The sequence below is a fragment of the Rhinoraja longicauda genome, chromosome 2, assembly GCF_053455715.1.
Source record: "Rhinoraja longicauda isolate Sanriku21f chromosome 2, sRhiLon1.1, whole genome shotgun sequence".
NCBI classification, from domain to species: domain Eukaryota; kingdom Metazoa; phylum Chordata; class Chondrichthyes; order Rajiformes; family Arhynchobatidae; genus Rhinoraja; species Rhinoraja longicauda.
This window is the reverse complement of record NC_135954.1, coordinates 6,305,096-6,328,155: the sequence shown is the minus strand read 5'-3', so window position 1 is coordinate 6,328,155 and position 23,060 is coordinate 6,305,096. Positions and strand designations below refer to the sequence as shown.

The 23,060-nt window shown below is 48.8% G+C and overlaps 1 protein-coding gene across 2 annotated transcripts in view; it reads left to right on the top strand.

The window, feature by feature from the left end:
* The window catches only part of jarid2b (jumonji and AT-rich interaction domain containing 2b), a 308,818-nt gene that overhangs the window by 210,794 nt on the left and 74,964 nt on the right, over positions 1-23,060 (top strand). The window contains exons 5-6 of one of the 2 annotated variants that reach the window (XM_078414548.1): positions 1,566-1,735; positions 17,050-17,229. In XM_078414548.1, coding sequence (XP_078270674.1) covers positions 1,566-1,735; positions 17,050-17,229 — 350 coding nt within the window. The remainder of the gene's footprint in view (positions 1-1,565; positions 1,736-17,049; positions 17,230-23,060) is intronic. The other variant, XM_078414558.1, reaches the window with a different exon arrangement.

The following is a 23,060-nucleotide window of genomic DNA, read 5'->3' as shown; positions in this document are numbered from 1 at the left end:
ACTAACTTTGGTTGTGTGCCCTGGAGATTACTGAACGGCATTGCATTAAAAAGGAAAAATGGCTCCAATTGTATTTTCCCACATCCGGCTATTAAATTGATTGTCACTTGGTCAATGTTATATCATGCTAAGTGAATGAGAGTAATTTCAGATCATCATTCATTTATAAATGACAATGAAACCAGTGGTTTATGATCATTACCGGGATTACAGAAATTCAGACTGTTGACTGGGGCTATTATATTTTCTGCATCCATTAACAGCTGTGGCCCCAAGGAGGTTGAAGAGGGAGCACGTTTACATTCTGAGCCATTGACTGCTGTTCTGAGCATCCTGTATTTTTAGTTTAGAGATACAGCGCGGAACTAGGCACTTCGGCCCACCGAGTCCGCGCCGACCAGCGATCCCCGTGCACTAACACTGACCTACACACACCAGGGACAATTTGCAATTGAATTAACCTACAAATCTGCACGTCTTTGGAGTGTGGGAGGAAACAGGAGCACCCGGAGACAACCCACGCAGGTCACGGGGAGAACGTACAAACTCCGTACAGACGGCACCCGAGGTCAGGATCGAACTCGGGCCCCTGGCGCTGTAAGGCAGCAACTCTACCGCTGCACCACCGTACTACCTCTGATTGAGTAGACTTGATGGGCCGAATGGCCCAATTCTATTCTATTCTATTCTATTCTTGGATCTTACGGGATTATTGGTGATAAAGAACTTTATTAAGGAATGACCCCGCATTAGAGACATGTTCGGACACTTAGTTGGCACCTGCTCTTTATGGTGTTTCGTGTAGGTTCAGCGTAGGTTCACGAGGTTTATCCCCGGGATGGCAGGACTGTCATATGAGGAAAGATATGAAAGGGGTGGGCTTGGAGTTTAGAAGGATGAGAGAGGATCTTATAGAGACGTATAAAATTATGAAAGGGTTTGTACGTTCTCCCCGTGACCTGCGTGGGTTTTCTCCGAGATCTTCGGTTTCCTCCCACAATCCAAAGACGTACAGGTATGTAGGTTAATTGGCTGGGTAAATGTAAAAATTGTCCCTAGTGGGTGTAGGATAGTGTTAGTGTGCGGGGATCGCTGGGCGGCACGGACTTGGTGGGCCGAAAAAGGCCTGTTTCCGGCTGTATATATATGATATGATATGATATGACTGGACAAGCTAGATGCAGGAAAAATGTTCCCAATGTTGGGGGAGTCCAGAACCAGGAGCCACAGTCTAAGAATAAAGGGGAGGCCATTTAAAACTGAGATGAGGGAAAACATTTTCACCCAGAGTTGTGAATTTGTGGAATTCTCTGCCACAGAAGGCAGTGGAGGCCAATTCACGGGATGAATTAGAAGAGTTAGATAGAGCTCTAGGGGCTAGTGGAATCAAGGGATATGGTTAGAAGGCAGGCACGGGATACTGATTGTGGATGATCACAATGAATGGCGGTGCTGGCTCGAAGGGCAAATGGCCTCCTCCTGCACCTATTTTCTATGTTTCTATGTGTTTTGTGATGTTCCATGTGTCTGAGGAGAATTTGTGTTTTTTTTGTCTCTTGTTGCAGGCCAAGGATGCAAGCACAAAGGAAATTTGCTCAATCACAGCCCAACTCGCCCAGCTCAACCCCGGTCAAAATGGTGGACCCGGTCTTACCGCCCCCTGCAACGCAGATCATTGATCTCTCAAAAAGAAAGCCCAAAACAGAAGATTTCCTCACTTTCCTTTGCCTTAGAGGTACGTGTGGCTATAACCAATCGAATCCTGTTTGACTAAGAATGGTGGACACAAGTCTTGACTAGAACGGGTGTCAAGGGTCATGGGGGAACAGGCAGGAAATTGGGATTAGGAGGCAGAGATCAGCCATGATTGAATTGCGGAGTAGACTCGACGGGCCGAATGGCCTAATTCCACTCCGATAACTTGTAAACAAAAGGCTGGAGTAACTCAGCGGGTCAGGCAGTATCTCTGGAGAGAAGGAATGGGTGACGTTTTGGGTCGAGACCCTTCTTCAGACTGAGAGTCAAGGAAAATGGGAGATGTAGACTGTGATGTGGAGAGAGAAAGAGTAAATGAATGAAAGATACACAAATAAAATCTGACTTTAGTCAGAGGGCGGTGAATCGGTGGAATTCTGCCACGGAACGCTGTGGAGGCCAAGTCAGTGGATATTTATAAGGCAGGGATAGATAGATTCTTGATTAGTACGGGTGTCAGAGCTTACGGGGAAACGGCAGGAGAATGGGTTTAGGAGGGAGAGATAGATCAGGCTGAGTAGACTTGATGGGCCGAATGGTCTAATTCTACTCCTATCAGTTATGATCTTATGAAAAGTGACGCTGATAAAGGAAACAGGACATTGTTAGCTGTGGGCTAGGTGAAAACGAGCTACAATGAGACTCCAGAAGACGACTTTGAAACTGGAGCCAAGAGTGGTTTATTGTCATATGTCCCAGATAGAACAATGACATTCTTACTTGCAGCAGCACAACACAATATGTGAACATAGTGCACTGCAAACAATATAATAAACAAGGGGGAAAAAATGTGTGTGTGTATACATATACAGACACACACACACACATACACATACGCAGAGTGTAGGAAAATAACTACAGATGCTGGTACAAATCGAAGGTATCACAAAATGCTGGAGTAACTCAGCGGGTCAGGCAGCATCTAGGAGAGAGGGAATGGGTGACGTTTCGGGTCGAGACCCTTCTTCAGTCTCGACCCGAAACGTCACCCATTCCCTCTCTCCTAGATGCTGCTTGATCTGCTGAGTTACTCCAGCATTTTGGGATATATACGCAGAGAGATGCTGCCTGACCCGCTGAGTTACTGCAGCCTTTTGTGTCTACCCGGTTTAAGCCAGCATCTGCAGTTCCTCCCTGCACGAGTCCTGTGATGATATTCGTTCCGTTTGCTTTGCACAAGGATTCCAGTATATACAGCTCCCCGTGTTTTTGTGTGTACGTTCTCGGTGGGTTTGTCTATCTTTATGTTTCAGCACCTCTGAATGCTTGTGTTACTGAAAATATTCTTGTTGATTGGTGTGCCCCTTGTTCATGCCAAAAATCGCTGATGTCAAAGTAGTAACTTGTCTCCAGTGTGTAGGGTTGCCAACTATCTCACTCCCAAATAAGGGGCAAAAGGTGACGTCACCGCCCCGCGCCCCACGTGACTTCACCTAGCCAGCAGTCACGTGCTCCCGCTCCACCAATGGAGGCCGCCCGGCCCGGGAGGCGGGTTGCCATGCAACCTACATTACCCAGCGCCCAGGTCTCCGGGCCTACACTGTCCTCCGGACTTACAGCGGCCCTCGGGCCTAGAGTGTCCGGGCCTACAGTGTCCAGACTTACAGTAGCCCCCGGGCCTACAGTGTCCGGGCCTACACTGTCCGGATTTGCAGTGGCCCCAGGGCCTACAGTGTTCGGGCCTACAGTGTCCAGGCCTGCAGGGTCTGGGCCTACAGTGTCCGGGCCTACAGCGCCCCCCGGGCCTAATACGGGACAAGGGCGGTCCCGTATGGGACACACCAATTTAGCTCAATATACGGGATGTCCCGGCTAATACGGGACAGTTGGCAACCCAACCCCACCAGTGTGTAGGATAGTGCAAGTGTATGGGGTGATCGCTGTTTGGCACCAAGGGCCTGTTTCCATGTTGCAAGTCTAAAAGGTGTAAAAAGAAATATTCTGGAGTCATAGTCATACAGCACAGAAACAGGCCCTGCAGCCTTTCAATCACAGAGACAATCACATGACATGGTCAAAATGGAGGATCCGGCCTTAGCACCACCCCCTGCAATGCAGACCATTCATCTCTCAAAAAGTGACTATAAACTAAACTAAGATAGAATCCCTACACAGAGGGCCAATTAACCAACAAACACGCACGTCTTTGGGATGTGGGAGGAAACCAGATCCTGCGTAACAGGGCGGCACGGTGGCGCAGCGGTAGAGTTGCTGCCTCACAGCGCCAGAGACCCGGGTTCCATCCTGACTACGGGTGCTGTCTGAGCGGAGTTTGTACGTTCTCCCTGTGACCTGCGTGGGTTTTCTCCAGGATTTCCAGTTTCCTCCAACACTCCAAAGACGTGCAGGTTTGTAGGTTAATTGGCCTGGTGTAAATGTAAATTGTCCCTACTGTAGGATATTGCTAGAACTTTTTCAGTCAGAGGGTGGTGAAGGTGTGGAATTCTCTGCCTCAGAAGGCAGTGGAGGCCAGTTCGTTGGATGCTTTCAAGAGAGAGCTGGATAGAGCTCTTAAGGATAGCGGAGTGAGGGGGTATGGGGAGAAGGCAGGAACGGGGTACTGATTGATAGTGATCAGCCATGATCGCATTGAATGGCGGTGCTGGCTCGAAGGGCTGAATGGCCTACTCCTGCACCTATTGTCTATTGTCTATTGTCTATGGGAATCACTGGTCGATGCAGACTCGCTGGGCCGAAGGGCCTGTTTCTGTGCCGTATCTCTAAACTCTCTAAGCTAAACAAAAAAAACCTGAACTAGTACTTATTACAAGAGCAGAAACAATGTGCGGTTTTCAGGGGGAGTGTACCTATTTTTGTCACAGGAAGGTACTTGTGAGTGATTCCACATGATTGCTGAAATCGGAGAAACAGAGAGAGGAGCATCTGGAAGTTATTTGATCATGAGGCTTGTCATGATGTGCATGCACTTGTGTTGTTTGTGATTATGGCTTTAAAATAGATGACTTGACTTTCTTCGCCCCTTCCTGTTCTCTCTCTCGACCCCTGTTTAGTTTAGTTTAGAGACACAGTGCGGAAACAGGCCCTTCGGCCCAACGGGTCCACGCCGACCAGCGATCCCCGCACATTAACACTATCCTACACACACTAAGGACAATTTTTACATTTACACCAATTAATCTACAAACCTGTACGTTTTTGGAGTGTGGGAGGAAACCGAAGATCTCGGAGAAAAACCCACGCGGTCATGGGGAGAACGTACAAACTCCGTACAGACAGCGCCCGTAGTCGGGATTGAACCCAGTTCTCTGGCGCTGCAAGCGCTGTAAGGCAGCAACTCTATCATTGCGCTACCATACTGCCTGTACATGTGTAGGAAGGAATTGCAGATGCTGGATTACACAAAACGCTGGAGTAACTCAGCGGGTCAGGCAGCATCTGTGGAGAACATGGATAGGTGACGTTTCACAGAGTGCTGGAGTAACTCAGCGGGTCAGGCAGCATCTCTGGAGAACATGGATAGGTGATGTTTCACAGAGTGCTGCAGTAACTCAGCGGGTCAGGCAGCATCTCTGGAGAACATGGATAGGTGACGTTTCACAGAGTGCTGGAGTAACTCAGCGGGTCAGGCAGCATCTCTGGAGAACATGGATAGGTGACGTTTCATAGGCAGCATCTGTGGAGAAACGGTCAAGGTGCCGTTTCGGGTCAAGGACCCTTCTTCCGCCTGGACACAAAATTCTGGAGTAACTCAGCGGGTCTGAAGTAGGGTCTCAATCCGAAACATCACCTATTCCATTTCTCCAGAGATGCTGTCTGACCCGCTGAGTTACTCCAGCATTTTGCGTCTATCTTAGGTAGATGGTAAGTTTAGTTTAGAGATAGTTTAGAGATACAGCGCGAAAACAGTCCCTTCGGCCCACCGAGTCCGCGATCCCTGCACCACCAGTACTATCCTACATACACGAGGGACAATTTACATTTATACCAAGCCGATTAGCCTGCACACCTGGATGTCTTTTTGGAGTGTAGGAGGAAACCGAAACACACGGAGAAAACCCACGCGTGTCACGGGGAGAACGTACAAACTCCGTGCAAACAGCACCTGTAGTCAGGATCGAACAGGGGTCCCTGGCTCTGTGAGGCAGCAGGTCCATGGACGGCAGTTCTTCATAATGGAATGGACATCTTCCTGAGACTAACCAGCTGGCCCCAATTCATTCAGTTACATCGCTCTTGGCAGCGGTACACTCATTGACAACTGTGTTGGCCGCACAGGCGACTGTGTCTGGCTCAGAGCAGCAGAGAACAATGCCAAATCTAAAGTTCATCGAAAAGAAACGGTAAAGGGAGGAAGCAGAACCTCGTGGTTAAATCAGCCACACCATCTCCCTGAGAGTGGCGACTCCAGTAGATAGATTCAGGATTCAATTTAATTGTCACGTGTACCAATTAAGGTACAGTGAAATGTGAGTTACCATACAGCCATACTCAGTGAAAAGCAACAAGACACTCAGCCACATCAAATAAAATTTAGCATAAACATCCACCACAGCGGATTCCACATTCCTCACTGTGATGGAAGGTAATAAAGTTCAAACTCCTTCCCCTTTGTTCACCCGCGGTCGGGGCTGTTGAACCGTCCTCAGTCGCCGTTGCCGACTGTCCGCGTGGGGACGATCGAGACTCCAACGTCGGGACGGTTGAAACACTCTCCGCGGCATTGGAGCTCCCGAGCCGGCCTCTTCTTACCAGAGACCGCGGGCTTCCCGATGTTGAAGTCCACAGGCCCCACGGTTGGAGCTCTCCACAATCGATCCTCGGCAAAGGATCGCAGCTCCCGATGTTAAAGTCCGGGCCGGTCTCCAAGGAAGGCCGCCAACTCCTCGATGTTAGGCCGCAGTGGGGACGGAGGTACGATACGGAGAAAAATCACATCTCCGTCGAGGTAAGAGATTGTAAAAAAGTTTGCCCCAACTCCCCCCCATCCCCACCCCACACATAAAACAAACCAAGAAACATTAAAACATACTTTAACACATACTTAAACTAATAAAAAACAGTAGAAAGGACGGACAGACTGTTGGCGAGGCAGGCACTGACGTGGCGCCACCTGATGTGTGATAGAGTGGTAAAGAAACCGTTCAGTGGCTTAGATCAGGGCATTGAGCATAAGGGCATTCAGTCTGAAGAAGGGTCTCGACCCGAAACGTCACCCATTCCTTCTCTGCAGAAATGCTGCCTGAAACTATTGAGGGCGTGCAGCGTAGGTTTACTAGGTTAATTCCCGGAATGGCGGGACTGTCATATGTTGAAAGACTGGAGCGACAAGGCTTGTATACACTGGAATTTAGATGGATGAGAGGAGATCTTATCGAAACATATAAGGGGTTGGACACGTTAGAGGCAGGAAACATGTTCCCAATGTTGGGGGCGTCCAGAACAAGGGGCCACAGTTTAAGAATAAGGGGTAGGCCATTTAGAACTGAGATGAGGAAAAGCTTTTTCAGTCACAGAGTTGTGAATCTGTGGAATTCTCTGCCTCAGAAGGCAGTGGAGGCCAATTCTCTGAATGCATTCAAGAGAGAGCTAGATAGAGCTCTTAAGGATAGCGGAGTCAGGGGGTATGGGGAGAAGGCAGGAACAGGGTACTGATTGAGAATGATCAGCCATGATCACATTGAATGGTGGTGCTGGCTCGAAGGGCCAAATGGCCTCCTCCTGCACCTATTGTCTATTGTCTATAAACAGGATACTGAAAGGCTGAGTTACTCCAGCATTTTGTGTCTATCTTCGGTGTAAACCAGCATCTGCAGTTCCTTCCTACACATTGAAAATAAGAGTCGGGAAGTTATGGAGACAGAATGTTGGAGTAACTCAGCAGGACAGGCCACATCTCTTGTGATCATGGCTGATCATCCACAATCAGTAACCTGTGCCTGCCTTCTCCCCATATCCCTTGCTTCCACTAGCCCCTAGAGCTCTATCTAACTCTCTTTTAAATTCATCCAGTGAATCGGCTTCCACTGCCCTCTGTGGCAGAGAATTCCACAAATTCACAACTCTCTGGGTGAAAAAGTTGCTTCTCACCTCAGTTTTAAATGGCCTCCCCTTTATTCTTAGACTGTGGCCCTTGGTTCTGGACTCCCCCAACATTGGGAACATTTTTCCTGCATCTAGCTTGTCAAGTCCTTTTATAATTTTATACGTCTCTATAAGATCCCCTCTCATCCTTCTAAACTCCAGTGAATACAAGCCTAGTCTTGTCAATCTTTCCTCACATGACAGTCCCTCCATCCCATTGTGTGTTAGTGTGTGGGTGATGAATAAGTTTAATGGCCAAGTATGTGCATATACAAGGAATGTACCTTGGTGCTCCGCTCACAAATGACAACACAAACATACAGTTAACAATGAAGAATAAAGCATAAACACATCAAAACAATAAGGATACAACATTACGGTCTAAACATGTGGGTGAAAATAAACCAGAGCAAAAAAGAGACTACAGACTTTGGTTATTGAGCGGAACTTCTACTCGTGGAAAAAAGCTGTTTTTATGTCTGGCTGTGGCTGCTCTGACAGTCTGGAGTCACCTTCCAGAGGGAAGTGCTTCAAAGAGTTTGTGGCCAGGGTGAGAGGGGTCAGAGATGATCTTGCCCGCTCGCTTCCTGGCCCTTGCAGTGTACAGTTTGTCGATGGGGGGAAGGTTGCAGCCAACAACCTTCGCAGCCGTGCGAACGATCCGTTGCAGCCTCTGGATGTCGTGCTTGGTGGCTGAGCCAAACCAGACCATGATGGAGAAGGTGAGGACGGACTCAATGATAGCAGTATAGAATTAGACCGCTGGTCAGTGTGGACTCGGTGGACCGAGTGCCCTGTTTATACCGTGCTGCATCTCTCGTGTCTAAGGTGGCGGAACTCTAGTGCGAGCTGCATCTTACAATCTGCGGCTGCCTTTTAGAGTAATACATTAATTTAACAAAACAATAACACGCCAGAGTAAGTGAATGTCTCTGGTTAGTCTCTGCTCCTGTGTCGGCCTGCTGATCTGTAGTTTATATTAATCTGTTGCAACAGAACTCACAAAATGACCCAGCGCTTAGTGGTATCTGAAAATTGATTCCTTCTGCAACTTCACAGGCCCTCTTTCAGTACGAAACAAGAGGACACTGAAAACAAAGCACGATAATTCTTTCACTTATTAGGCAGATGTTTAGCAGACCTTCCTTGCAAGCAGTTTCTTCATGAGAAAAATGTCTTGAAACACATTTGGCAGCTATCGTTTTTTCACATTCATCATTGCGGTGCAGTCCCTGTATTAGTTCTGATCATGGCAAATAGAATATACTCACGTTTTTTTTTTAAAATGCAGTTGTGAGATGCAGACATTTGCTTTAGTCATTTTGTTGAATCAGTACGCTAATCTGTGGCACCTGGTTTAGTTTAGTTTCTGTCTCGTGTACCGAGGTACGGTGAAAAGCTTTTTTGTTGCGTGCTATCCAGTCAGTGGAAAGACGGCACATGATTACAATCAAGCCGTGCACGGTGAACTGATACAGGATAAAGGGAACAACGTTTAGTGCAAAGTAAAGTCCGATTAAAGATACTATGAGGGTCTCCAATGAGACTGCGGAGAACGGAGATGAGGAAAAACGTTTTCACTCAGAGAGTTGTAAATCTGTGGAATTCTCTGCCTCAGAAGGCAGTGTAGGCCAATTCTCTGGATGCTTTCAAGAGAAAGTTGGATAGAGCTCTTAAAGATAGCGGAGTCAGGGGGTATGGGGAGAGGGCAGGAATGAGGTACTGATTGTGAATGATCAGCCATGATCACATTGAATGGCGGTGTTATAACGGGAAATTATAGACCAGTTAGTCTTACATCAGTGGTGGGGAAGATGCTGGAGTCAATTATAAAAGACGAAATTGCGGAGCATTTGGATAGGAGTAACAGGATTGTTCCGAGTCAGCATGGATTTACGAAGGGGAAATCATGCTTGACTAATCTTCTGGAATTCTTTGAGGCTGTAACTAGGAAAATTGACAGGGGAGAGCCGGTGGATGTGGTGTACCTTGACTTTCAGAAAGCCTTCGACAAGGTTCCACATAGGAGATTAGTGGGCAAAATTAGAGCACATGGTATTGGAGGTAGGGTACTGACATGGATAGAAAATTGGTTGACAGACAGAAAGCAAAGAGTGGGGATAAATGGGTCCCTTTCAGAATGGCAGGCAGTAACTAGTGGGGTACCGCAAGGCTCGGTGTTGGGACCGCAGCTATTTACAATATACATTAATGACTTGGATGAAGGGATTAAAAGTACCATTAGCAAATTTGCAGATGATACAAAGCTGGGTGGTAGTGTGAACTGTGAGGAAGATGCTATGAGGTTGCAGGGTGACTTGGACAGGTTGTGTGAGTGGGCGGATGCATGCATTGAATGGCGGTGCTGGCTCGAAGGGCCGAATGGCCTACTCCTGCACCTATTGTCTATTGTCTATTGTTGATGGGATAGGTAGACCCAAAATGCTGGATTAACTCAGCGGGCCAGGCAGCAACTCTGGAGAGACGGAATGGGTGACATTTCGGGTCGAGACCCTTCTTCAGACTGATCTGTTGATGGGATGGTGCAGTTGCCTGATATCAACGGGGAAGAAACTGTCCCTGAATCTGGAGCTGTGCGTTTTCACACTCCTGTACCTCTTGCCCGATGGGAGAGGGGAGAAGAGTGAGTGGCCGGGGTGAGACTGGTCCTTGATTATGCTGCTGGCCTTGCCGAGGCAGCGTGAGGTGTAGATGGAGTCAGTGGACGGGAGGTTGGTTTGTGCGACGGTCTGGGCTGCCTCAGCGCTCTGTTGTCTGGGTCTAAATGTGGAGTCCCCAGTGGAATCCATTTGGTTTGGTGATCTGCAAGTCTCTGGGGAATTGTGTGGCGTTGTGCAAATGGGCTTGAGGTCGGGTTATTGGAAAATGGGAACGCAAAGTCTGGCACGTAGACGAGAACTAGAGGATGATGCTTGCAAATATTATTGAGCTGAACACAAAGCAAGTTAGGCGGTCCAAATATTATAGCTGTTTACGTCTATGGGGTGTAGTGGAAAATGTTTGAGGGGAATGATATCAAAACCAGATCCTGAGATTCTTACCAAGGAATTGTGCTAAACAGGCGAAAAATGAAGTGGAAAAGTTGATGGCAAAGGAATTGCAGATGCTGGTTTACAAAAAAAATACACAAAGTGGTGTTTGTGTGCGGAGTTTGCTCCGGTTTCCCCCCACACTCCAAAGGTTTGCAGGTTTGTAGGTTAATTGGCCTCTGTAAATTGCCCCAGGTGTGCAGGGAGTGGATGTGAAAGTGGGATAACATAGAACTCGTCTGAACGGGTGATCGATGGTTGGCATGGACTCGACGGGCCGAAGTGACTATTTTCATGCTGTATCTTTCAATCAAAAAAAGTGCTGGAATAACTCAGCGGGTCAGGCAGCATCTCTGGAGAACATGGATAGGTGACGTTTCACAGAGTGCTGGAGTAACTCAGCGGGTCAGGCAGCATCTCTGGAGAACATGGATAGGCGACGTTTCACAAAGTGCTGGAGTAACTCAGCGGGTCAGGCAGCATCTCTGGGGATAATGGGTAGGTGACGTTTCACAGAGTGCTGGAGTAACTCATCGGGTCAGGCAGCATCTCTGGGGATAATGGATAGGCGACGTTTCACAGAGTGCTGGAGTAACTCAGCGGGTCAGGCAGCATCTGTGGAGAACATGGATAGGTGTCGTTTCGGGTCGGAACCCATCTGGGGTCTCCATTCTTTGACCACTTTAAGTTGCTAGGTAAGCTGTATGGCTGGTATGTGCAAAGAACTGTCAAGGAGTCATAGAGTCATTCAGCGTAGAAACAGGCCCTTCGGCCCGACTTGCCCTCGGTGGCCAACATGTGCCATCAACAACAGAACCATGAGCCTGCACTTCACCCATATCACTCTAAACCTGTCCTATCCATGTACCTGTCTAAATGTTTCTTAAACGTTGTGTGATAGTCATTGCCTCAACTACCTCCTCCGGCAGCTCGTTCCATACAACCACCACCCTTTGTGTAAAGAGGTTACCCTTCAGGTTCCTATTAAATCTGATGAACCAACGCAGGCGGGACAAAGATATATTTTTATATCTTTTTTTCTTTTTTTTTCTATCTTTGTCCCGCCCCCCCCCCCCCCCTGACATCAGTCTGAAGAAGGGTCTCGACCCGAAACGTCACCCGCTCCTTCTCTCCTGAGATGCTGCCTGACCCGCTGAGTTACTCCAGCATTTTGTGTCCACAGTCGGTTTTAACCAGCATCTGCAGTTTTATTTCTAACACGTCGTTACCGGATACTGTGCGTGCTCTCCCTGCTGTTTGCTTCTCTAAAATGGAAGAGGAAACTCGTGACTGTGACCCGAAGAGTCACCTGTTCCTTCTCTCCAGAGATGCTGCCTGTCCCCGCCCGCTGAGTTACTCCGGCATTTTGTGCCTCCATCGTTTGATACAACACCGACACGGATACCGGTTATTGCCGCCTGTCACCACGAGCCAAGGCTGCCGTCCGCACAATGCCTCCACTTCTTTGGATAATGGACTTCCTTCTCGACGTGACCCTGTGTCCCGGATAGACGCCGGGGCAAGTCCAAAGTGCTCCCAGCTGTGTTTACGGAGCGGTGAGCAGGTTTCCTGCTCATTTATACCGTCAATCACAAGGAATTAATTTCAGTTTAGTTCAGCGATACTGCGCGGAGGCAGGCCCTTCGGCCCAACCGAGTCCGGACACCGACCAGCGATCCCCGCACACTAACACTATCCCGCACACTAACGCTATCCCACACACACTAACGCTATCCCACACACACTAACGCTATCCCACACACTAACACTATCCCGCACACTAACACTATCCCACACACTAACACTATCCCACACACACTAACGCTATCCCACACACTAACACTATCCCGCACACTAACACTATCCCACACACTAACACTATCCCACACACACTAACGCTATCCCGCACACTAACACTATCCCACACACACTAACACTATCCCGCACACTAACACTATCCCACACACTAACACTATCCCACACACTAACACTATCCCACACACTAACACTATCCCACACACTAACACTATCCCACACACTAACACTATCCCACACACACTAACACTATCCCGCACACTAACGCTATCCCGCACACACTAACACTATCCCACACACTAACACTACCCCACACACTAACACTATCCCACACACACTAACACGATCCCACACACACTAACACTATCCCACACACACCAACACTATCCCACACACACTAACACTATCGCACACACTAACACTGTCCCACACACACTAACACTATCCCACACACTAACGCTATCCCGCACACATTTGGAACAATTTTACATTTACACCAAAGCCAATTAACCTACAAACTTGCACGTCTTTGGAGTGCAGGAGGGAACCGAAGATTTCGGAGAAAACCCATGCGATCACGGGGAGAACGTACAAACTCCGTACAGACAGCACCCGCGGCCGGGATCGAACCCAGGTCTCTGGCGATGTAAGGCCGCAAATCTACCGCTGTGCCCTTATAAAAACATTTAAAATTATGTTTTTATTTAGTGCTTTTCCCACGGAATTTTGTAATTCGCTGAGTGGTTCAGTTCAGCTTAGTTTATTGTCACGTGTACTGAGGTACAGTGAAAAGCTTTTGTATCGTGCTATCCAGCCAGCGGAAAGACAGTACATGATTACAATCAAGCCATTTACGGTGTACAGATACATGATAAGGGAATAATGTTTAGTTTCCAGGTAAAGCCTGTAAAGTCCGATCAAAGATAGTCCGAGGGTCACCAAGGAGGTAGATAGTACTTCAGGGCTGCCCCGTAGTTGTTGGTAGGATGGTTGTAGTGTTGGACTGTTGTGTGTACTCTTGAAATAATTCCTTGTTAATGTAACCCACCCTTCCTCTTCCTCTTCCCTTTTCCAGTCTTCATTCTTCCCTTCATCTGAAGAAGGGACCCGACACGAAACGTCAACCATCCTTTCTTGGCAGAGATGCTGACTGACCCGCTGAGTTACTCCAGAACTCTGTGTCTCTCTTTTCTCTTCCCTCCCCCCCTGCCCAAAATGTGCCCGAGATATTTTTTAGTTTTAGTTTTAGGGATACAGTGCGGAAACAGGCCCTTCGTCCCACCGAGTCCACGCCGACCAGCGATCGCCGCACATTAGCACGACCCAGTACACACTGGGGACAATTTTACATTTACACCGAGCCAATTAACCTACAAACCTGTGCGCCTTTGGAGTGTGGGAGGAAACCGAAGATCTCAAAGAAAACCCAAGCAGGTCATGGGGAGAACGTACAAACTCCGTACAGACAGCACCCGTAGTCGGGATCGAACCGGGTCTCTGGCACTTTTTGTTATTGTTTCTTTCGCCTTTTCACGTACCGTCATCTCTTGAGAGTGCCAGAATATTGACCTGTGTTCTACATTGCTCCAGTTTTGATGTTTTACTGGACCAAATGGACCCGTAGGGCCCAAACCTCTCCTGCAATGGTGCAGCACCCTCTCCCCTCTCCCTCCCCCCTCTCCTTTTCCCTCCCCCTCCCTCCACCCCCCCTCACCCCTCCCCCTCCCCTTTCCCTCCACTCCACCCCCATCAACCCCCCTTATTCCCCCTACTCCCCTCCCTCCTCCCCTTCCCCTCCCCTCCTTCCCCTCCACTCGCTTCTCCCCCCCTTTCCCCTACCCCACACTCCATCCCCCTCAACCCCCCCTTATCCCCCTCCCTCCTCCTCCCCTTCCTCCCTCCCTCCCCCCTCTCTCCCACCCCTCTCCCCTCCCTCTCTCCCACCCCCCTCCCACCCCCCTCCCTCCCTAGGAGATGGATTTAAACTTTAAAATGTGAATAAAAATATATAACAACAATTTCAATGAGACGTCTTCCATTAGCACCAAAGGGACGACGGTGAGTAAGGTGGGCCTAAAATTGTCGTGCTATCGTGTACCGTTTTGGCTGTAGTTCAGGAACAAACGAACAAACAAACAAACGCGCGTTTTTAGTATATAGATGGGATAAATGTCTCTCAGTCAGTTTGTGAGATTGAGACGCAAGGAACTGCAGATGCTGGGATCTTGAGCAAAACACAAAGTGTTGGAGGAACTCAGCAGGTCAGGCAGCATTTAGAACAGAGATGAGGAAACACTTTTTTAGTCAGAGAGTTGTGAATCTGTGGAATTCTCTGCCTCAGAGGGCAGTGGAGGCCAATTCTCTGAATACATTCAAGAGAGAGCTAGATAGAGCTCTTAAGGATAGCGGAGTCAGGGGGTATGGGGAGAAAGCAGGAACGGGGTACTGATTGAGAATGATCAGCCATGATCACATTGAACGGCAGTGCTGGCTCGAAGGGCCGAATGGCCTCCTCCTGCACCTATTGTCTATTGTCTATCTGTGAGGCAATGGGCAGAGAGTCGGGATCCCTTCTCCAGACTGCTACAGACGATCTTTTGAACGTTCCTTTACAAAGGAGATGAGGAGGAATTTCTTTAGTCAGAGCGTGGTGAATCTGTGGATATCATTGCCACAGAAGACCGTGTAGGCCAAGTCAAGATTATTTGGAGGTCGTGGTGTTTAATATCCTGATGGCTGTAGTTCTGGGCACTGTGTTATAGGAAAGATGTTGTCAAGCTGGAAAGGGTACAGAGACAGAGAAGATTTATGAGGACTCGAGGACTGAGCTATAGGGAGAGGTTGAGCAGGCTGGGACTCTATTCCTTGGAGCGCAGGAGGATGAGGAGTGAACTTATAAAGGTGTTTAAGGTCATGAGAGGAATAGATCGGGTAGATGCACAGTCTCTTGCCCAGAGTAGGGGAATCGAGGACCGCAGGTTCAAGATGATGGGGAAAAGATTTAATAGGAATCTGAGGAGTAACATTTTCACACAAAGGGTGGTGGGTGTATGGAACGAGCTGCCAGAGGAGGTAGTTGAGGCTGAGACTACCCCAACATTTAAGAAACAGTTACACAGGTACATGGATAGGATAGGTTTGGAGGGATATGGACCAAACGCAGGCAGGTGGGACTAGTGCAGCTGGGACATGTTGGCAATTTGGGCCGAAGGGCCTGTTTCCATGCTGTATCACTCTATGACTCTTAAGAAGCAGCTCCTGAACCTGGACGTTTCAGTTTTCAGGCTCCTGTACCTTCTTCCCCGATGGCAGGAGTGAAATGAGAGTGTGGCCAGGGTGGTGTGGGTGTCTGATGATGCTGGCTGTCTTTATGAATGTGAACTGATTCAATGTGACTTTATTGCTAAATGTATGTAGGTAGGTAGAGTGAAATGCTTTGTTTTAGCATACAACTCGGTAAAATCGCACAGCAGACCCCACCCAGGCAGTGCACAAAGAATTTCCACGATTCTGGCGCCGACAGGCGTTTTCGTAACGTTCTTAGTACTGAACCAGCAGACCGATTTATTTATTTTTGAAGACAGGCACAGAATGCTGGAGTAACTCAGCGGGTCAGACACCATCTCCGGAGAAAAGGAATAGGTGACGTTTCGGGTCGAGACCCTTTAGGAAGGAGATGAGGAGGAATTTCTTTCGTCAGAGGGTGGTGAATCTGTGGAAATCTGTCACAGAAGACTGTAAAGTCAGCGGATATTTTTAAGGCAGAGAAAGATAGGTTCTTGAGGTTATGGGGAGAAGGCAGGAGAACGGGGCTAGGAGAGAGAGAGAGAGAGAGATCAGCCACGATTGAATGGCAGAGTAGACTTGATGGGCCGAATGGCCTAATTCTACTCCTATTCCTCAAGACCTTATGAAGGGTCTCGACCCAAAACCATCACTCATTCTTTCTCTCCAGAGATGCTGCCTGTCTAGGGTTGCCAACTGTCCCGTATTAGCCGGGACATCCCGTTGTTTGGGCTAAATTGCTTTCCCCCTTACGGCACCGCCCTTGTCCCGTGTTAGCCTCGGGGCCGCTGTAGGCCCAGACACTGTAGGCCCGGACACTGTAGGCCCGGAGGCCCTGGCGCGGCCTAACGGAGGCTGCATAGCAATCCGCCTCACGGCCCAGACTGCCGCCATTGGTGGAGCGGGAGCACGTGGCCGCTGGCTGGGTGAGGTCACGTGGGGTGAGGGGGCGGTGACGTCACCCTGTCCCTTATTGGGAGTGAGGTAGTTGGCAACCCCTCTGCCTGTCCCGCTGAGATACTCCAGCACTTGGTGTCTTTATCTGCGGTGTTAGGCAGCGTCTGCAGTTCCTTCCTACCTGCTTGTCTTTGTTTGCGTCCAGGCTCGTCGGCCCTGCCGAACAGCATGATGTATTTCGGAAGTTCCCAGGATGACATTGATGAAGTGGAGGAGGACGACGAGTGTGAAGATGTCAAAACACTTCCCAGCAACACCTCATCTTCATGCCAGTCGACACCGAGAAAGGGGAAGGTTCAGGGTAAACAAGTCCTCAACGGTCACGGTAGGTCACCCTAGAACCTATCAAAACTAGCAACCCGCGAGACCGCACACACAGGTTGTAGGAGTAGAATTGGGCCATTCAGCCTGCAGAGTCTGCACCGCCATTCAATCATGGCTAGACATTAAACAAGAAGCTGGAGTAACTCAGCGGGACAACAGAGGGTGGTGGGTGTATGGAACGAGCTGCCAGAGGAGGTCGTTGAGGCTGAGACTATCCCATTGTTTAAGGAACAGTTAGACAGGTACTTGGATAGATAGGACAGGTTTGGAGGGATATGGACCAAACGCAGGCAGGTTTGGGACTAGGGTAGCTGGGACATTGTTGGCCGGTGTGGGCGAGAATCCGCACTGTGTCTCTCTATGACTCTCTGTGACAAGCAACATCTCTGGGGAGAAGGAATGGGTGGCGTTTCGGGTCGAGACCCTTCCGAACCCCAACCCTGAAAAAGGGCCTCACCCATTCCTTGCCACCAGAGATGCCACTTGTCCCGCTGAGTTACTCCAGCTTTTTGTGTGTATCTTCGGTTTAAACCGGCATCCAGATCTAGAGCTAGATAGAGCTCTTCAGGATAGCGGAGTCAGGGGGTATGGGGAGAAGGCAGGAACGGGGTACTGATTGAGAATGATCAGCCATGATCACATTGAATGGTGGTGCTGGCTCGAAGGGCCGTGTGGCCTCCTCCTGCACCTATTGTCTATTGTCTATTGTCATCTGCAGTTCCTTCCTACACAATCAATTATGGCTGACCTCTGCCTCCTAATCCCATTTTCCTGCCTTCTCCCCATAACCCTAGATACCCGTTCTAATCAAGAATTTGTCTATCTCTGCCTTAAAAATATCCACTGACTTGGCCTCCACAGCCCTCATGTGGCAATGAGTTCCACAGATTAACTACCCTCTGACTAAAGAAGTTCCTCCTCACCTCCTTTCTAAAAGAGCGCCCTTTAATTCTGAGGCTGTGACCTCTGGTCCTAGACTCTCCCACCAGTGGAAACATCCTCTCCACATCCACTCATATTGATACGATATGGCACGATAGAACTCTATTGATCCTGGAGGGAAATTGCTCTGACACCAGTCAATGTTACAAGGCATTGAAAGTGTCATGTGCATTATGATAATAATAATGACATTTAAGTGCAAGAAAGAGCTGCAGATGCTGGTCTAAATCGAAAGTTGACACAAAATGCTGGAGTAACTCAGCGGGATATTTAAGTGACCAGTTATTACACGGCACATACGGAATATTGCACAAACCTGAAATTAAATTATCCAGCGGAACACGTCCGCTCAGTCCGTCCCAACCCACCTGATCTCCCGGTGGCTCAGCACTCCCCCTGTCCCTCCCATTCCCAATCTGACCTTTCTGTCATTCTGTCTCTGAATGCATTCAAGAGAGAGCTGGATAGAGCTCTTAAGGATAGCGGAGTCAGGGGGTATGGGGAGAAGGCAGGAACGGGGTACTGATTGAGAATGATCAGCCATGATCACATTGAATGGCGGTGCTGGCTCGATGGGCCGAATGGCCTCCTCCTGCACCTATTGTCTATTGTCTATTGTCCTGGGCCTCCTCCATTGTCAGAGTGAGGCCCAGCGCAAATTGGAGGATCAGCACCTCATATTTCGCTTGGGTAGCTTGCACCCCAGCGGTATGAACATTGACTTCTCTAACTTCAAGTAGCCCTTGCTTTCCCTCTCTCTCCATCCTCTCCTCCTTCCCAGTTTTCCTACTAGTCTTCCTGTCTCCGACTACATCCTATCTTTGTCCCGCCCCCTCACCTGACATCAGTCTGAAGAAGGGGTCTCGACCCGAAACGTCACCCATTCCTTCTCACCCGAGATGCTGCCTGACCCGCTGAGTTACTCCAGCATGTTGTGTCTAACTTCAGTCCAGGATATGAGGGACGTGCAAAGATGGGGGTGAGGGTTGCAGATGGGGGGGGGGGGGGGGGAGGAGTCAGTCTACCCCACGACAGAAGGGGGAGGGGTTGTACAGTTTGATAGCCACAGGGCAGAAGGATTTCCTTTGGCGTTCTGTGCTGCATCTTGGTGGGTCCAGTCGGTTGCTGATTGCAGGTCACTTGGATGAGAAAGTTGGTCTCCAAATTTGAGGAAGGATATTCTTGCTATTGAGGGCGTGCAGCGTAGGTTTACTAGGTTAATTCCCGGAATGGCGGGACTGTCGTATGTTGAAAGACTGGAGCGACTAGGAATTTAGACTAGGAAATTACACTGGAATTTAGAAGGACGAGAGGGGATCTTATTGAAACATATAAGATTATTAAGGGGTTGGACACGTTAGAGGCAGGAAACATGTTCCCAATGTTGGGGAAGTCCAGAACCAGGGGCCACAGTTTAAGAATAAGGGTTAGACCATTTAGAACGGAAATGAGGAAAAGCTTTTTCAGTCAGAGAGTTGTAAATCTGTGGAATTCTCTGCCTCAGAAGGCAGTGGAGGCCAATTCTCTGAATGCATCCAAGAGAGAGCTAGATAGAGCTCTTAAGGATAGCGGAGTCATGGGTTATGGGGAGAAGGCAGGAACGGGTACTGATTGAGAATGATCAGCCATGATCACATTGAATGGTGGTGCTGGCTCGAAGGGCCGAATGGCCTACTGCTGCACCTATTGCCTATTGACTGCCGCCATAGTCATAATGTTTTTTGAGTTTAGTTTAATTTAGAGATACAGTCAAGTTAAGAATCAAGAGTTTTATTGTCATTATGTCCAAGACAGAACAATGAAATCCATATTTTCAACAGCACAATAAAAATATGTATACATAGTACTCTGTAAGCATTACAATAAACAAGGGGAAAGAGTTTAGTTTAGTGATAACAGGCCCTTCAGCCCACCGAGTCCGTGCCGACCAGCGATCCCTGTACACTAACACTATCCTACACACACTATGGACAATTTTATAATCGTACCATGCTCATTAACCTACAAACCCGTACGTCTTTGCAGTGTGGGAGGAAACCGGAGCACCCGGAGAAAACCCACGCAAGTCATAGGGAGAACGTACAGACTGCGCCCGCAGTCAGGATGGAACCCGGGTCTCTGGTGCAGTCGGGCAGCAACTCTACCGCTGCTCCAATGTGCCGCTCCCTTATCCCTCCGAACCTTTCCCATCCGTGTACTGTCCAAGTGACTTTTAAATCTTGTTATAGTACGTGCCTCAATGACCTCCTCTGGCAGCTTGTTCAATATACCAACCACCCTCTGTGTGCCATAGAGTGATACAGTGTGGAAACAGGCCCTTCGGCCCACCAAGTCCGCGCCGACCAGCGATCCCCGCGCACTAACACTATCCTACACGCACTAGGGACAATTTTTACATTTACACCAAGTCAATTAACCTACAAACCTGCACGTCTTTGGAGTGTGGGAGGAAACCGAAGATCTCGGATAAAATCCACGGGGAGAACGTACAAACTCCGTACAGACAGCACCCATAGTCAGGCTAGAACCCGGGTCTCTGGCGCTGTGAGGCAGCAACTCTACCGCTGCACCACCGTGCCTGCCCTTTACTCTTTGTCATTTCCACTCAGGGGATAAAGGTTCTGACTGTTTACCCTGTCCATGGCTCCCATGATTCTGTGGTATCAGTGCGTGCGACTGAGGTGGCAGTGTAGGGTCGTGAGGATGGGAGGGGGCGGGGTGATGGGGGTGCAGCATAATAGACTAGTCTGAAGACTCTGTTGGAAGGAACTGCAGATGCTGGTTTAAACCAAAGGTAGACACAAAAAGCTGGAGTAACTAAGCAGGTCAGGCAGCCTTCTCCGGAGAAAAGGAATGGGTGGCGCTTCGGATCGAGTCTGAAGAAGGGTCTCGACCCGAAACGTCACCCATTCCTTTTCTCCACAGATGCTCGTAAGTTCATAAGTGATAGGGGCACAGAATTAGGCCACTCGGCCCATCAGGTCTACTCCGCCACTCAATCATGGCTGATCTATCTCTCCCTCCTAACCCCACTCTCCTGCCTTCTCCCCACAACCTCTGACACCCGTACTAATCAAGAATCTATCTATCTCTGCCTTAAAAATACCCACTGACTTGGCCTCCGCAGCCTTCTGTGGCAAGGAATTCCACAGATTCACCACCCTCTGACTAAAGACATTCCTCCTCATCTCCTTCCTAAAAGAACGTCCTTTAATTTGGTCCTAGACTCTCCCACTAGTGGAAACATCCTCTCCACATCCACACTATCCAGGCCTTTCACTATTCGGACACTACGATGCTGAGTTACTGCAGCTTTTTGTGCCGATGTCTTCAGTCTGAGGACCGGTGGGTGTGTGGGGAAATGCAGGGCTGGTCGAGGGGCTCGACATTTCCCCAACCTATTGGAAGCACCATTTGGTCGGATGCAGTATCAGGCTGAATATAAACAGCAGGTTGGAGTTTTGTTTGGACAGCTTCCTCCATTTTTCACAGAAGGTTCATTCATACCTGTTGCAGTCATCGCCAGTCTGTATGTTGCTGTGGCTTAGGGGAACGTCATCCAGAATACGTCAGCGGTTTATACTCGGAGCGCTAATCGCTGCCGACCCGATTGCCAGGCTTGTTTTTGGAGTCGTGGAGTGATACAGCGTGGAGACAGGCCACTCACCCACACCGTCAAACATACCCACCGTCTACACCACTTGGTCCATGTCCATCCAAACCTGTCCTATCCATGTACCTGTCTTAACTGTTTCTCAAACCTTGGGATAGTCCCAGCCTCAACTACCTCCTCTGACAGCTCGTTCCATACACCCACCACCCCTTGTGCGATAAAGTTACCTATCAGATTCCTATTAAATCTTTCCCCCTTTTTATTATTTCAGTGGAATTATGGAATTATTGAGAATTATGAACTGTCATTAAATATTTGCCATCGTTATCTGTGCTTGGCTTTGCCACTTAATTCTTCGCCCTGCTTTAATCATTAGAGGCCAGATACTTGTGTAATTGGCTAGACTTTATATTTTGGATTGAATGATGTTCCTCCCTAACGGCATAATTCTGCTCCTGGAACTTTTGGACTTAATGGCACCCTGAGGTAGATCTGTAATCCCCCCCGTGCAGATAGTGATAGAGTCATAGAGTGATACAGTGTGGAAACAGCCCCTTCAGCCCAACTTGCCCACACCGGCCAACATGTCCCAGCTACCCTAGTCCCACCTGCCTGAGTTTGGTCCATATCCCTCCAAGCCTGTCCTATCCGTGTACCTGTTTCTTAAAAGTTGGGACAGTCCCAGCCTCAACTACCTCCTCTGACAGCTTGTTCCACACACCCACCACCCTTTGTGCGAAAAAGTTACCTATCAGATTCCTATTAAATCTTTTCCCCTTCTCCTTGAACCTATGTCCTCTGGTTCTCGATTTCCCTACTCTGGGTAAGAGACTCTGTGCGACTACCCGATCTATTCCTCTCATGATTTTGTACACCTCTATGAGATCACCCCTCATCCTCCTGCGCTCCATGGAATAGAGACCCAGCCTGCTCAACCTCTCCCCATAGCTCACACCCTCTAGTCCTGGCAGGCAACATCCTCGTAAGTCTTCTCTGTACCCCTTCATAGAAACATAGAAACATAGAAAATAGGTGTAGGAGTAGGTCATTCGGACCTTCGAGCCTGCACCGCCATTCAATATGATCATGTCTGATCATCCAACTCAGTATCCCGTACCTGCCTTCTCTCCATACCCCCTGATCCCTTTAACCACAAGGGCCACATCTAACTCCCTCTTAAATATAGCCAATGAACTGGCCTCAACTACCTTCTGTGGCAGAGAATTCCACAGATTCACCACTCTCTGTGTGAAAAAAAAAGTTCTCATCTCGGTCCT